The sequence below is a fragment of the Oncorhynchus nerka genome, linkage group LG23 (assembly GCF_034236695.1).
Source record: "Oncorhynchus nerka isolate Pitt River linkage group LG23, Oner_Uvic_2.0, whole genome shotgun sequence".
Lineage (NCBI taxonomy): Eukaryota > Metazoa > Chordata > Actinopteri > Salmoniformes > Salmonidae > Oncorhynchus > Oncorhynchus nerka.
The window spans coordinates 33,099,177-33,113,916 of NC_088418.1; the positions used below are offsets into that span (position 1 = coordinate 33,099,177).

The 14,740-nt window shown below is 44.6% G+C and overlaps 1 protein-coding gene across 1 annotated transcript in view; it reads left to right on the top strand.

Annotated features, from left to right (window-relative positions):
- Window positions 1–14,740, top strand: part of nrg3b (neuregulin 3b) — a 438,765-nt gene that overhangs the window by 356,861 nt on the left and 67,164 nt on the right. The window contains exon 4 of the mRNA XM_029629772.2: window positions 5,541–5,567. Coding sequence (XP_029485632.1) covers window positions 5,541–5,567 — 27 coding nt within the window. The remainder of the gene's footprint in view (window positions 1–5,540; window positions 5,568–14,740) is intronic.

Below are 14,740 nucleotides of genomic sequence, written 5' to 3' on the forward strand. Positions count from 1 at the left end.
GCACTTCATGATGACAGATGGTGAGCACTACGGGGCGATAGTCCTTTAGTTCAGTTACCATTGCTTTCTTGGGTACAGTAACAATGGTGGTAATCTTGAAGCAAGTGGGGGCAGCAGACTGGTATTGGGAGATATTGAATATGTCAATCCAGCCAGCTGGTCTGCGCATGCTCTGAGGACGCAGCTAGGGATGCCGTCTGTGCCGGCAGCCTTACGAAGGTTAACATGCTGAAATGTCTTACTCACCTCGGCCACGGAGAACAGTCCTTTGGAGCAGGCTGCGTTGGTGGCACTGTGTTATTCTCAAAGCCGGTGAAAAGGGTGTTTAGCTTGTCCGGGAGCAAGACGTCAGACAAGCTGGATTTCCCTTTGTAATCTGTGATTGTCTGTAGATCCTGCCACATTTGTCTTGTTTCTGAGCCGTTGAATTGCGGCTCAGACACGAGACACATGAATTTGTGGCAAAGGTCCAGATGGATATGGTCCTATATCGGCACTGCGGTACAGCGAAGTAACAAACATAGGCGTCTACGACTTAGGAAATATGTTGTTATTTTAAATGTACATTAAATACATTAAATTAGACTAAGAATCTGATTGAATTACAATTTATTTTGAATGTAAACATGTGCAACACTGCATCAACATTGCTACAGAACAAAAGAACATAATTGTCTATGCAAATAGTGTACTGTGAACCATTGTGCATGGGCTTTGAATATATATATATTTTTTAAATAAAATAAAGTGCATGTTTTGCGGAGAACAAAGGAGAGTTGAACAAAAATAATAATCTGAATGCACAGAACGTCACTGTGGCCCATGCAATCTTCATGTATAAGTCACTCTGGGCCTTGCCCTGCATTAATGAGAGAAATTACACTTTCTATCTCTTGCCAATGCTTTGAACTGTGGCACAAATGGTGTGTGAGCAACTCTGACACACTGGTTACAGGTGTTCATTGGTGTGCCTTGTGCAATATTTGTTTTTAATAAAGTTTATTGTGGGGAAGGCTGATTCACAGCTGTATGTGGAGCCAAATATGGTCAGGATGTATAGTGCCAGTTTCTTGAACAGGACATCAGCTGCAGGCACCATCTTTCCCCCGAAAATGACAGGGTCACAATCACCAGCCTGCTCCTTCAAAGCCACATTTTCTTGCAGCTCAATCCACTAAATTTGCAGTGATGCAACCTATCTGAAGATCTGACAACTTTGTCACATTTGTGACCAAGAAAGGGTTCTAGATGAACAGCAGCAGTTCTCTTCCAACAAGTCATGAAAGCAAGCCTTGGATGAAATCAACATGTTTGGGAACATCTTTGTCTCCCTGCGTTTGCATCAGAAGATTGGGGAAGTGGACAAGTTCTCCCTGGAGATCATATTTGAAAACCAAAGATTTCTTCTGTAAAGCCTGGACTGCTGTTAGCTGAGTTGCTTTGTCACTCTTTTGCTCTGATAAGAAAGCTTTGATTTCCTCCTGAATGTCCCAAAAGTGTTCCAAAACCCTGCCTTTGCTGAGCCATCTCACATTGTTGTGCAGTAGTAAGTCATCAAGACTGTCATTGGCCTCTGTCAGAATGCCTCGTAGCGGGCAGTGTTGTAGGGATGATGTTGCTCTCAAAAAGTGTATCAGTTTCCATCATCATTGTCATGACCTCCGAATACTATTTTCCCAGACTGGCACACAGGAGAGATTTATGGATGATGCAGTGATATAATGTCAGGTTAGGGTGGTCCTCTTTCAAATGTGAAACCAGTCCACTCCCTCTTCCTATCATGGCTGGAGCTCCATCTGTGGTGATGGAGACCAGTGACTTGAGATCTATCCCCCTTTTTGTCAGCATCCCTTTGATGGCCTCATGTCCCTGTGTGTGTCATTATAGATTTGTTAAGACCAACAACCACTCACAGAATTCCTTCTTTGTTTCGTTAAAATATCTGACAAACATCAGAAGCTATCATCTCCGATGTCAACAACTACAGACCAGTATCCCTTCTTTCTTTTCTCTCCAAAACTCTTGAACGTGCCGTCCTTGGCCAGCTCTCCCGCTATCTCTCTCAGAATGACCTTCTTGATCCAAATCAGTCAGGTTTCAAGACTAGTCATTCAACTGAGACTGCTCTTCTCTGTATCACGGAGGCCCTCCGCACTGCTAAAGCTTACTCTCTCTCCTCTGCTCTCATCCTTCTAGACCTATCGGCTGCCTTCGATACTGTGAACCATCAGATCCTCCTCTCCACCCTCTCCGAGTTGGGCATCTCCGGCGCGGCCCACGCTTGGATTGCGTCCTACCTGACAGGTCGCTCCTACCAGGTGGCGTGGCGAGAATCTGTCTCCTCACCACGCGCTCTCACCACTGGCGTCCCCCAGGGCTCTGTTCTAGGCCCTCTCCTATTCTCGCTATACACCAAGTCACTTGGCTCTGTCATAACCTCACATGGTCTCTCCTATCATTGCTATGCAGATGACACACAATTAATCTTCTCCTTTCCCCCTTCTGATGACCAGGTGGCGAATCGCATCTCTGCATGTCTGGCAGACATATCAGTGTGGATGACGGATCACCACCTCAAGCTGAACCTCGGCAAGACGGAGCTGCTCTTCCTCCCGGGGAAGGACTGCCCATTCCATGATCTCGCCATCACGGTTGACAACTCCATTGTGTCCTCCTCCCAGAGCGCTAAGAACCTTGGCGTGATCCTGGACAACACCCTGTCGTTCTCAACTAACATCAAGGTGGTGGCCCGTTCTTGTAGGTTCATGCTCTACAACATCCGCAGAGTACGACCCTGCCTCACACAGGAAGCAGCGCAGGTCCTAATCCAGGCACTTGTCATCTCCCGTCTGGATTACTGCAACTCGCTGTTGGCTGGGCTCCCTGCCTGTGCCATTAAACCCCTACAACTCATCCAGAACGCCGCAGCCCGTCTGGTGTTCAACCTTCCCAAGTTCTCTCACGTCACCCCGCTCCTCCGCTCTCTCCACTGGCTTCCAGTTGAAGCTCGCTTCCGCTACAAGACCATGGTGCTTGCCTACGGAGCTGTGAGGGGAACGGCACCTCAGTACCTCCAGGCTCTGATCAGGCCCTACACCCAAACAAGGGCACTGCGTTCATCCACCTCTGGCCTGCTCGCCTCCCTACCACTGAGGAAGTACAGTTCCTGCGCAGCCCAGTCAAAACTGTTCGCTGCTCTGGCCCCCCAATGGTGGAACAAACTCCCTCACGACGCCAGGACAGCGGAGTCAATCACCACCTTCCGGAGACACCTGAAACCCCACCTCTTTCAGGAATACCTAGGATAGGATAAAGTAATCCTTCTCACCCCCTTAAAATATTTAGATGCACTATTGTAAAGTGGCTGTTCCACTGGATGTCTTAAGGTGAACGCACCAATTTGTAAGTCGCTCTGGATAAGAGCGTCTGCTAAATGACTTAAATGTAAATGTAAATGTAAATTATCTGTTGATGCATCCATAGCTAATGAAATGCTTGGTGCATTCTGAATGGCCTCATCAAGTTTTGAAATGAAATCTTCAGCTAATATTTCAGTTCTCCTCATTGCTGTGGAATCTGACAGTGGGATCTGTTTGATCTTTTCTCTGAGCTCATCTTTTTCAATAAATTAAATAAAAAAATGTTCCTCAACAATTTACACACAACACCCCATAATAACAACGCGAAAGCTTTCACGACTGGCTCTCTTGGAAAGAAAGCGGGTCTAATTAGGGTATTTATCTGTCAAGGTATTAGGACCGTGTAAGCAGCAGCAGCTAGCGGTAGCCAGAACCAGGCTCCCTCTCACCACCAACTAAAGGAAGGATTAAGATTTGATTCACTCCTGCTATTATTTCCCCAGCGGCACAGATTTGTTCTTCGTAATCACCCCAAACGACTAGAGACGTGGAGCATGGCCTCCTCATATTCTCCATGGTTACTCAAGGTTCCACATGATGGCACAAATACCTCCCAAGGGTGCCTTGAGATGCCAGAGCAAAGGATGGGGGGTATTGCTTCATGACTGTACACATTTTCCAGACCTATCTCGGTGATGCCAGAGGAACAGATGTGCATCAGTGCTTAATGACATCATCTGTGCAGGCGATGACAGTAGAGCGATTAAAGGAGATAAATGTTGGGTTGTTGTGGTGGGAAATCGGTGGGTACGCGTGAATCGGCAATACTGAACTGGCAGCATCAATAAGAGACTGTTCCGGGCCTGTCAAAAGTATTTTCACCGCAATGGTAAAAACTTTGTCTCAAATGTCAAACCACCTCTCACGATTGTCAATGGCAGAGCTAAAATCTGCAATCATGCCTACCCCTGTCACTACCATTTCTCCCTCTTTTATCTCATTCAGATTAATGCCATTCTCTGGAGACCACTTTAAGCTAAATGGGAGCACCACTGGCAGCTAATTCTGACTCATTCAGTTTGCTTGCCTATATATCCAGTGTGTTTTAATCGTTTGGCCATTTTACATTTTTGTCGCACTTTACATGAAGGTACCCTTGAGTACCCTTTATAAAGGGTTGTAACATACTTTTAGTTTTCTGTGAAACCAAGGTATATTATGGGATTATGACTCGTATGACATTGACACATTTGCCATGATACTGTCAAAATGCATCTCCTAACATACGATTTTCACACTGTTTGGAGTTTTGCTTCTCCCTTCTTTCTTGACTGTGGCCACCAAATAATCTGTAACCAGGACCTGCAAGCCGCATTCTATTTTCAAACCCAGACCACCTCTGTCAGTTAAGGAATTAAGTGTGAGGGTTTAATTTAAATTTAAATTAGATTCTATTACAGTGACGTCAAAAGGGAGGAGGAGGATGAAGGATGAAGGGAACACGAGTGCAACAACAGGTTATCTATCGCCCCAGCTCTGGGATTGTGGAAAAATGCTTTAATGCATGGAGAAAAGGCGCACACGGTCTGTGTGTGTGTGTGTGTGTGTGTGTGTGTGTGTTTAAGCCTACATTAGTCTGTGTGCGTGTGTCTGTCTTTACTGACAGTCTTGTGAGCAGAAGAACTGGGATAGCTAAGTAGAGTATTGAAACAAACATAAGGTTGTGGTCAGAGAGGTGGTGAGCGAACAATTATCACTTCAACATAGGTACTAGTTTTATTGTCTGGACTTGGAACATGAAAGGCATTTTAGGTCTGTCTCAATTCTAGTATTAATTTCTATGTTTGAAAAAAAAATATTCAACAGAAAATAAAAGGGATTTTGGGGAGGCAAGTCAACCAAAGTCCAGGTTCTTGTAATGTAGCTGCAGTGCTCCAGTGGGTAAAGCCTGAGTGAGTGTTATGACTGTGTTTCATATAAAATGCTGTTCAATAATGCTGTATTGTCTTCCCACTCTTTCTCTCCCCTTATTCTTCCCATCTCCTCTCTCTGTACATTGCTCTCCCACACTTTTTCTTAATCTATTCCCCCTCTCTCTGTCTCCATCCCCCTCCCTCTCTCTCACTGTATCCATCACTTTTTCTCTCCCTCTCTTATTCACTGTGTCCTTGGATGGAGCAGCGGGTGAACTGGGCATCGAGTTCATGGGTAAGTAAACTTTTAATTTATGCAGTAAATCTCTCTTTATTTTCTCTCAACCTCTCAGAAATTACCTTGCTCAAAAAATACAATCGAGCAAAACCCTCTTTGCTCACCTGGAAAAAGATTAACATTCTCCGGTCACCATGGATGCATAGGTGCATTCTATCTGCATGGAAGCTAGTATTGTCTGCAATCGAAAGAAGGACTGGTTACAGTGTGTGTGTGTGTGTGTGTGTGTGTGTGTGTGTGTGTGTGTGTGTGTTTGCAAATGCATTGTCCAATGTTGTGTGTGTGTGTGTTTGCACATTCTCCTGTGTGTGAATGCGTATATACACTACATGACCTAAAGTATGTGGACAAATGCATGTCAAACATCTCATTCCAAAGTCATGGGCATTAATATGGAGTTGATCCCCCTTTTGCTGCTATAACAGCCTCCACTATTCTGGGAAGGCTTTCCACTAGATGTTGGAACATTGCTGCGGCGACTTGCTTCCTTTTAGCCACAAGAGCATTAGTGAGGTCGGGCACTGATGTTGGACGATTAGGCCTGGCTCGCAGTTGGCGTTCCAATTCATCCCAACGGTGTTCGATGGGGTTGAGGTAAAGGCTCTGTGCAGGCAAGTCAAGTTCTTCCACACCCATCTCGACAAACCATTTCAGTATGGACCTCGCGTTGTGCACAGGTGTCAAGATGAAACAGGAAAGGGTCTTCCCCAAACGTTTGACATAAAGTTGGAAGTTCAGAATAATCTAGAATGTTATTGTATGCTGTTGCGTTAAGATTTCTCTTCACTGGAACTAAAGGGCCTAGCCCAAAGCATGAAAAACAGCTCCAGACCATTATTCCTCCACCAAACCTTACAGCTGGCACTATGCATTGGGGCAGGTAGCGTTCTTCTGACATCTGCCAAATTCAGATTTTGTCCGTAGGAATGCCAGATGGTGAAGTGTGATTCATCACTCTAGAGAATGCGTTTCTACTGCTCCAGAGTCCAATTGCATTGAGCTTTAAACCACTCCAGCTGACGCTTGGCATTGTGCGTGGAGTTCTTGTGCTGACGTTGCTTCCAGAAGCACTCAGTGGTGCTGTTCTTTCAGCTTGTGTGGCCTACCATTTCACAGCTGAGCCGTTGTTGTTCCTAGACGTTTCCACTTGACAATAACAGCACTTACAGTTGACCGGGGCAGCTCTAGAAGGGCAGAGATTTGATGAACTGACTTGTTGGAAAGCTGGCATCCTATGACGGTGCCACATTGAAAGTCACTGTGCTCTTCAGTAAGGGTACCACATACTACTGCAAATGTTTGTCTATGGAGATTGCATGGTCATGTGCTCGATTTTATACCCCTGTCGGCAACGGGTGTGGCTGAAGTAGCCGAATCCACTAATTTGAAGGGGTGTCCACATACTTTTGTATGTATAGTGTATGCATTTATTCATATTTGTGTATGTGTCTATATCCCTGGAGTGTATTCCTCGCTGCACACTGTGTTCTCATTTAAATGATTGCAAATGTCCCATGGGCATGTACACCATATTTAATGTCATCAAGCTATACCCTAAATCCCAAACCAACGCCTAGCACATACCTCTACTGCATATAGGCACTTGAGTCGAAGTGAGCGGAGTGGATTTTCCCCTTTAAATGTAAAGTTCAATGTTCTGCTCTATAAAGCGGCTTGGATTTAATCCCGGCCTAGGCTTAATCTGTGTCCAGGAAACCAGCCCTATGAGTCCCGTCAACTGAATTGTCACGTCAAATGTGCGTGTTCTCTGTCATGAGTATCCCCACCTCGACTGGGAATAGTTTCATCCATCCACCTGCCCTTTCCCTCATGCAATGACTAGTGAATAAATTCAACCTGTTGCTGCATATTTTTCCATTAACACCGGCTTCACACGCTGGCTTTACTTCACACACTTCCACTTATAGAATAAATAAAAGGGAGAGGGTAGCTTCCACTTCCGGCGCCGACAGAGATGGCCGCCTCGCTTCGCGTTCCTAGGAAACTATGCAGTTTTTTGTTTTTTATGTGTTATTTCTTACAATAGTACCCCAGGTCATCTTAGGTTTCATTACATACAGTCGAGAAGAACTACTGAATATAAGATCAGCGTCAACTCACCATCAGTACGACCAAGAATATGTTTTCCGCGACGCGGATCCTGTGTTCTGCCTTACAAACAGGACAACGGAATGGATCGCATGCAGCGACCCAAGAAAACGACTCCGAAAAAGAGGGAAACGTAGCGGTCTTCTGGTCAGACTCCGGACAAGGGCACATCGCGCACCACTCCCCAGCATTCTTCTTGCCAATGTCCAGTCTCTTGACAACAAGGTTGATGAAATCCGAGCAAGGGTAGCATTCCAGAGGGACATCAGAGACTGCAATGTTCTCTGCTTCACGGAAACATGGCTTACTGGGAAGACGCTATCCGATGCGGTGCAGCCAACGGGTTTCTCCACGCATCGCGCCGACAGAAACAAACATCTTTCTGGTAAGAAGAGCGGCGGGGCGTATGCCTCATGACTAACGAGACATGGTGTGATGAAGGAAACATACAGGAACTCAAATCCTTCTGTTCACCTGATTTAGAATTCCTCACAATCAAATGTAGACCGCATTATCTTCCAAGAGAATTCTCTTCGATTATAATCACAGCCGTATATATCCCCCCCAAGCAGACACATCGATGGCTCTGAACGAACTTTATTTAACTCTTTGCAAACTGGAAACCATTTATCCGGAGGCTGCATTCATTGTAGCTGGGGATTTTAACAAAGCTAATCTGAAAACAAGACTCCCTAAATTTTATCAGCATATCGATTGCGCAACCAGGGGTGGTAAAACCTTGGATCATTGTTACTCTAACTTCCGCGACGCATATAAGGCCCTGCCCCGCCCCCCTTTCGGAAAAGCTGACCACGACTCCATTTTGTTGATCCCTGCCTACAGGCAGAAACTTAAACAAGAGGCTCCCACGCTGAGGTCTGTCCAACGCTGGTCAGACCAAGCTGACTCCACACTCCAAGACTGCTTCCATCACGTGGACTGGGACATGTTTCGTATTGCGTCAGATGAAAATATTGACGAATACGCTGATTCGGTGTGCGAGTTCATTAGAACGTGCGTCGAAGATGTCGTTCCCATAGCAACGATAAAAACATTCCCAAACCAGAAACCGTGGATTGATGGCAGCATTCGCGTGAAACTGAAAGTGCGAACCACTGCTTTTAATCAGGGCAAGGTGTCTGGTAACATGTCCGAATATAAACAATGCAGCTATTCCCTCCGCAAGGCTATTAAACAAGCTAAGCGTCAGTACAGAGACAAAGTGGAATCTCAATTCAATGGCTCAGACACAAGAGGCATGTGGCAGGGTCTACAGTCAATCACGGACTACAAGAAGAAACCCAGCCCAGTCACGGACCAGGATGTCTTGCTCCCAGGCAGACTAAATAACTTTTGCCCGCTTTGAGGACAATACAGTGCCACTGACACGGCCTGCAACGAAAACATGCGGTCTCTCCTTCACTGCAGCCGAGGTGAGTAAGACATTTAAACGTGTTAACCCTCGCAAGGCTGCAGGCCCAGACGGCATCCCCAGCCGCGCCCTCAGAGCATGCGCAGACCAGCTGGCCGGTGTGTTTACGGACATATTCAATCAATCCCTATACCAGTCTGCTGTTCCCACATGCTTCAAGAGGGCCACCATTGTTCCTGTTCCCAAGAAAGCTAAGGTAACTGAGCTAAACGACTACCGCCCTGTAGCACTCACTTCCGTCATCATGAAGTGCTTTGAGAGACTAGTCAAGGACCATATCACCTCCACCCTACCTGACACCCTAGACCCACTCCAATTTGCTTACCGCCCAAATAGGTCCACAGACGATGCAATCTCAACCACACTGCACACTGCCCTAACCCACCTGGACAAGAGGAATACCTATGTGAGAATGCTGTTCATCGACTACAGCTCGGCATTCAACACCATAGTACCCTCCAAGCTCGTCATCAAGCTCGAGACCCTGGGTCTCGACCCCGCCCTGTGCAACTGGGTACTGGACTTCCTGACGGGCCGCCCCCAGGTGGTGAGGGTAGGCAACAACATCTCCTCCCCGCTGATCCTCAACACGGGGGCCCCACAAGGGTGCGTTCTGAGCCCTCTCCTGTACTCCCTGTTCACCCACGACTGCGTGGCCACGCACGCCTCCAACTCAATCATCAAGTTTGCAGATGACACAACAGTAGTAGGTTTGATTGATACCAACAACGACGAGACGGCCTACAGGGAGGAGGTGAGGGCCCTCGGAGTGTGGTGTCAGGAAAATAACCTCACACTCAACGTCAACAAAACTAAGGAGATGATTGTGGACTTCAGGAAACAGCAGAGGGAACACCCCCCTATCCACATTGATGGAACAGTAGTGGAGAGGGTAGCAAGTTTTAAGTTCCTCGGCATACACATCACAGACAAACTGAATTGGTCCACTCACACTGACAGCGTCGTGAAGAAGGCGCAGCAGCGCCTCTTCAACCTCAGGAGGCTGAAGAAATTTGGCTTGTCACCAAAAGCACTCACAAACTTCTACAGATGCACAATCGAGAGCATCCTGGCGGGCTGTATCACCGCCTGGTACGGCAACTGCTCCGCCCTCAACCGTAAGGCTCTCCAGAGGGTAGTGAGGTCTGCACAACGCATCACCGGGGCAAACTACCTGCCCTCCAGGACACCTACACCACCCGATGTTACAGGAAGGCCATAAAGATCATCAAGGACATCAACCACCCAAACCACTGCCTGTTCACCCCGCTATCATCCAGAAGGCGAGGTCAGTACAGGTGCATCAAAGCTGGGACTGAGAGACTGAAAAACAGCTTCTATCTCAAGGCTATCAGACTGTTAAACAGCCACCATTGAGTGGCTGCTGCCAACACACTGTCATTGACACTGACCCAACTCCAGCCACTTTAATAATGGGAATTGATGGGAAATGATGTAAATATATCACTAGCCACTTTAAACAATGCTACCTTATATAATGTTACTTACCCTACATTATTCATCTCATATGCATACGTATATACTGTACTCTACATCATCGACTGCATCCTTATGTAATACATGTATCACTAGCCACTTTAACTATGCCACTTTGTTTACTTTGTCTACATACTCATCTCATATGTATATACTGTACTCGATACCATCTACTGTTTGCTGCTCTGTACCATCACTCACTCATATATCCTTATGTACATATTCTTTATCCCCTTACACTGTGTATAAGACAGTAGTTTTAGAATTGTTAGTTAGATTACTTGTTGGTTATCACTGCATTGTCGGAACTAGAAGCACAAGCATTTCGCTACACTCGCATTAACATCTGCTAACCATGTGTATGTGACAAATAAAATTTGATTTGATTTGATTTAGAGATGGAGACAGTGGAAAGAGAAGCGAGACAGCGAGGCAGACGAATCTCTCTTCAATTCAGTGATTTTAATCTGGGTGGTATATGTGTTAAACAGCAGTCACACTGTGAGTGGGTGTGTATTTGAGAGAAAGAAGGGAAGATCGGTGAGGAAGAGAGAGAGATCGACATCGGAGAGGATTTGATAGAGGTCTCTCCATCTATCACATCCTCTCTGATGTCGATCTCTCTCTCTCTTCCTCACAATCCTCCCTTCTTTCTCTCAAGCACACACCCACTCAAAGTTTGTGTAGTGACTGCGATTGAACTAATTTACCACCCAGATTTAAAATCACTGAACTGAAAAAGCGCATCTACCTCGCTGGTTGCTGACAACTGTTAACACTATCAACGTTTCCCTATACTGTGGCAATTGTGAACATATTAACACAGTATTAGCCACTTAAATGCAACATACTGAAACAAAATTAACTATGCAAGAGATGTTGTTGTAGGCAGAACACATCGGAGTAGGATTCTATTAGATTGACACACACTACTCAGCTCGTACTCTACACAGACCGGTGTGGCATAAACAACCAGAACTGCAGTAGGTCTATATGCAAATAGACCATTGCCATATATGGATCTGTGCCATTTACTTTGAACTGCACTGTGTTTACAGCATGAGCGGTTGTGAGTAGATGTGCTTGTTTTGAGATCGAAGCAAGATCTGCATGTAGCCACATGTGCACATTTTGTTCAAATTCTTTGCTAGTTAGTGAGTTATTAGCCAAGTTATAGATAATTTGTAGTCAACTATAGGAGAGTGATTGCTTCCTACAAGAGCACAAAACATATACATTTCTAGACATCTTTGAAAAACTAGTCAGGTAAAGAGCTTTTTTTGTGTCTTAAAGGGACAGTGTTGCATTTTGAGACCGTCTTGAATAAGCTAAGTAGCCAGTAACCAGAGAGTAGCATAATCTGTCCAATTCTCTGTAATAATGGAATGGCAATAATAATGCATTTTATTTTTTAAAGTGGTTTCTTGCATCAAACAACACAACAACATTTTTAGTCACCTTGTTTGAAGGACAAGTAGATAAACAGGTTAATGTCAAGACCTGCATGTTTCATGGAATGTAGGCCTACATTTAACAGGTACCGGAACACATGAGAAAATGTCACCTTTATAATAAAGCATTGCATACATATCATCACATTTGCGTAGTGGCATAGAGAAGCAGAGTAGAGAGGTGCTAACAGAAATTGCACACATGGGAACATTTTAGTAGCCTAGCCCACTGGAAACAGAATTCAGATCAATGTCTAGTTTTGATTTACATTTGGTTGAGTTGTCAATTAATGTAAATTCAATGTGAAATCAACCCAAAAATGAACATCATTGGATTTAGGTTAAAAGTTGTGTGAAAAAAAAGACAAAACGCCCTTAAATTGATGACTTTTTGCAAATCCAATGAGCGTTCCAAGTAGATTCAACGTCTTCACATAGACTTTTTTGGTTGAAATGACGTGGAATCAACTAGCTTTTGCCCAGGGGGAGGGTCCACATTTTTTGCCTTTTATAAATCCATTTCATGCAGTTCTAACTAATTTTACATGACTGGAGACTTTGGCAGAATCTTTTATAATGCAGCACAAATTATCAAAATGACAGGCTACTTTGACACTGACGAACATAAGAATTTGAGATCAATAAAAACGACCTCAGACAAATATATTAGTTGGTTAAGGTAAGGTTTAGGCTGAGGGATTATAGGGCTGAGGGAACATACACATGATTTCCATATGACCACATCACAACGTACAATGCATTTCCTCTTCAGCAGGAACAAATCACTTTTACAAAAGAATAAGAATTGGAACAAAAACGCAGGTAATTTCACAAAAACATACAATAGATATTTAATTTTTATTTAGAAAAGTTAATTTACAAGTGTGCACTGCGGGCATCTACAATACAATGCAACATACTACAAAATCACTACATTATTTAGCCTAAGCATACAATGTGTGACGTCACAAAATTGCCATTTGATTACCACAGAAAAGTTAATTATCTATAAATAAGCTTTCTTGAAATTAGGCAGGTTTCCATTGACCCAGGTTTATTCTACAATAGTGACCTGTGATCACACAGTCGTCCGGAACAGCTGATGCTCTCATGCATGTTTCAGAGTTACTTGCTTCGAAGCGAACATAGAAGTTATTTAGCTCATCTGGTAGACTTGTGTCACTGGGCAGCACTCAACTGTGCTTCCCTTTGCAGTCTGTAATGGTTTGTAAGCCCTGCCACATCCGACGAGCATCGAAGCCGGTGTAGTGCGATTCGATCTTTGTCCTGTATTGATACTTTGCCTGTTTGATGGTTTGTCTGAGGGCATAGCAGGATTTCTTATAAGCTTCCGGGTTAGGGTCCCGCTCCTTGAAAGCGGCAGCTCTTCCCTTTAGCTCAGTGCGAATGTTGCCTGTAATCCATGGCTTCTGGTTGGGGTATGTATGTACCATCATTGTGGGGACGACGTCATCGATGCACTTATTGATGAAGCCAGTGATTGATGTGGTGTACTCCTCAATGCCATCTGAAGAATCCCGGAACATATTCCAGTCTGTACTAGCAAAAAAGTCATGTAGTTTAGGATCTGCTTCATCTGACCACTTTTTTATAAACTGAGTCACTGGTGATTCCTGCTTTCATTTTTGCTTGTAAGGAGGAATCAGGAGGTTAGAATTATGGTCAGATTTGCCAAATGGAGGGCGAGGGAGAGCTTTGTACGCGTCTCTGTGTGTGGAGTAAAGGTGGTCTAGAGTTTTTTCCCCCTCTTGTTGCACATTTAACATGCTGATAGAAATGTAAGTTTCCATGCATTAAAGTCCCCTGCCTCTAGAAGCACCACCTCTGGATGAGCGTTTTCCTGTTTGCTTATGGAGGTATTCAACTATCCTTATGTGAGTGTCAAGCAGAGACACATTGGGTCCTATTTTTACAGTCTTTGGTATGACTTGCTGGGGATTAAACTCCCAACCTTCCAATCTCAGGCGGAACACTAACCATAAGGCCACTGGCTTGGTTTTATGTTTCAGGTCAACATTCACAAGGTCTCAGGGCCAGACGGATTACCAGAGCATGTACTCTGATTATGCGCTGACCAACTGGCAAGTGTCTTCACTGACATTTTCAACCTCTCCCTGTCTGAGTCTGTAATACCAACATGTTTCAAGCACACCACCATAGTCCCTGTGCTCAAGAACACTAAGATAACCTTCCTAAATGACTACCAAACCATAGGACTCACGTCCGCTATTATTTACTGCTGCTCTTTAATGATTTGTTATTCTTATCTTATCTTTTACATATGATGTATTTTCTTAAAACTGCAGTCGCATACGCACTTCGGTCTGCAGGTAGTATAACTTTTCATTACATTTCATTATAGTACAACGGTTTGATTTGTCTAATCTTAGCAATTTCTTCTTAGCTAGCTACATAGCTGTCTTTGTATCAAAGATAATTGCGTAATTATCGTATTTCGTCGTCCTAACGTAGCCTACACTGCTATCTGCCCAGCAGCTAGCCAGCTAGCTAACGTCCACCGTCTACCGTATAGCAGCACTGTAGTAACTACTACCCTCAACTGAACGACTTGATTAGTGTAGTGTTAGCTAGCTACATAGTTGTCTTTGCTGTCTTCGTATCCAAGATAATTGTGTAGTTTAGAGTGTGTAGTTTTAGAG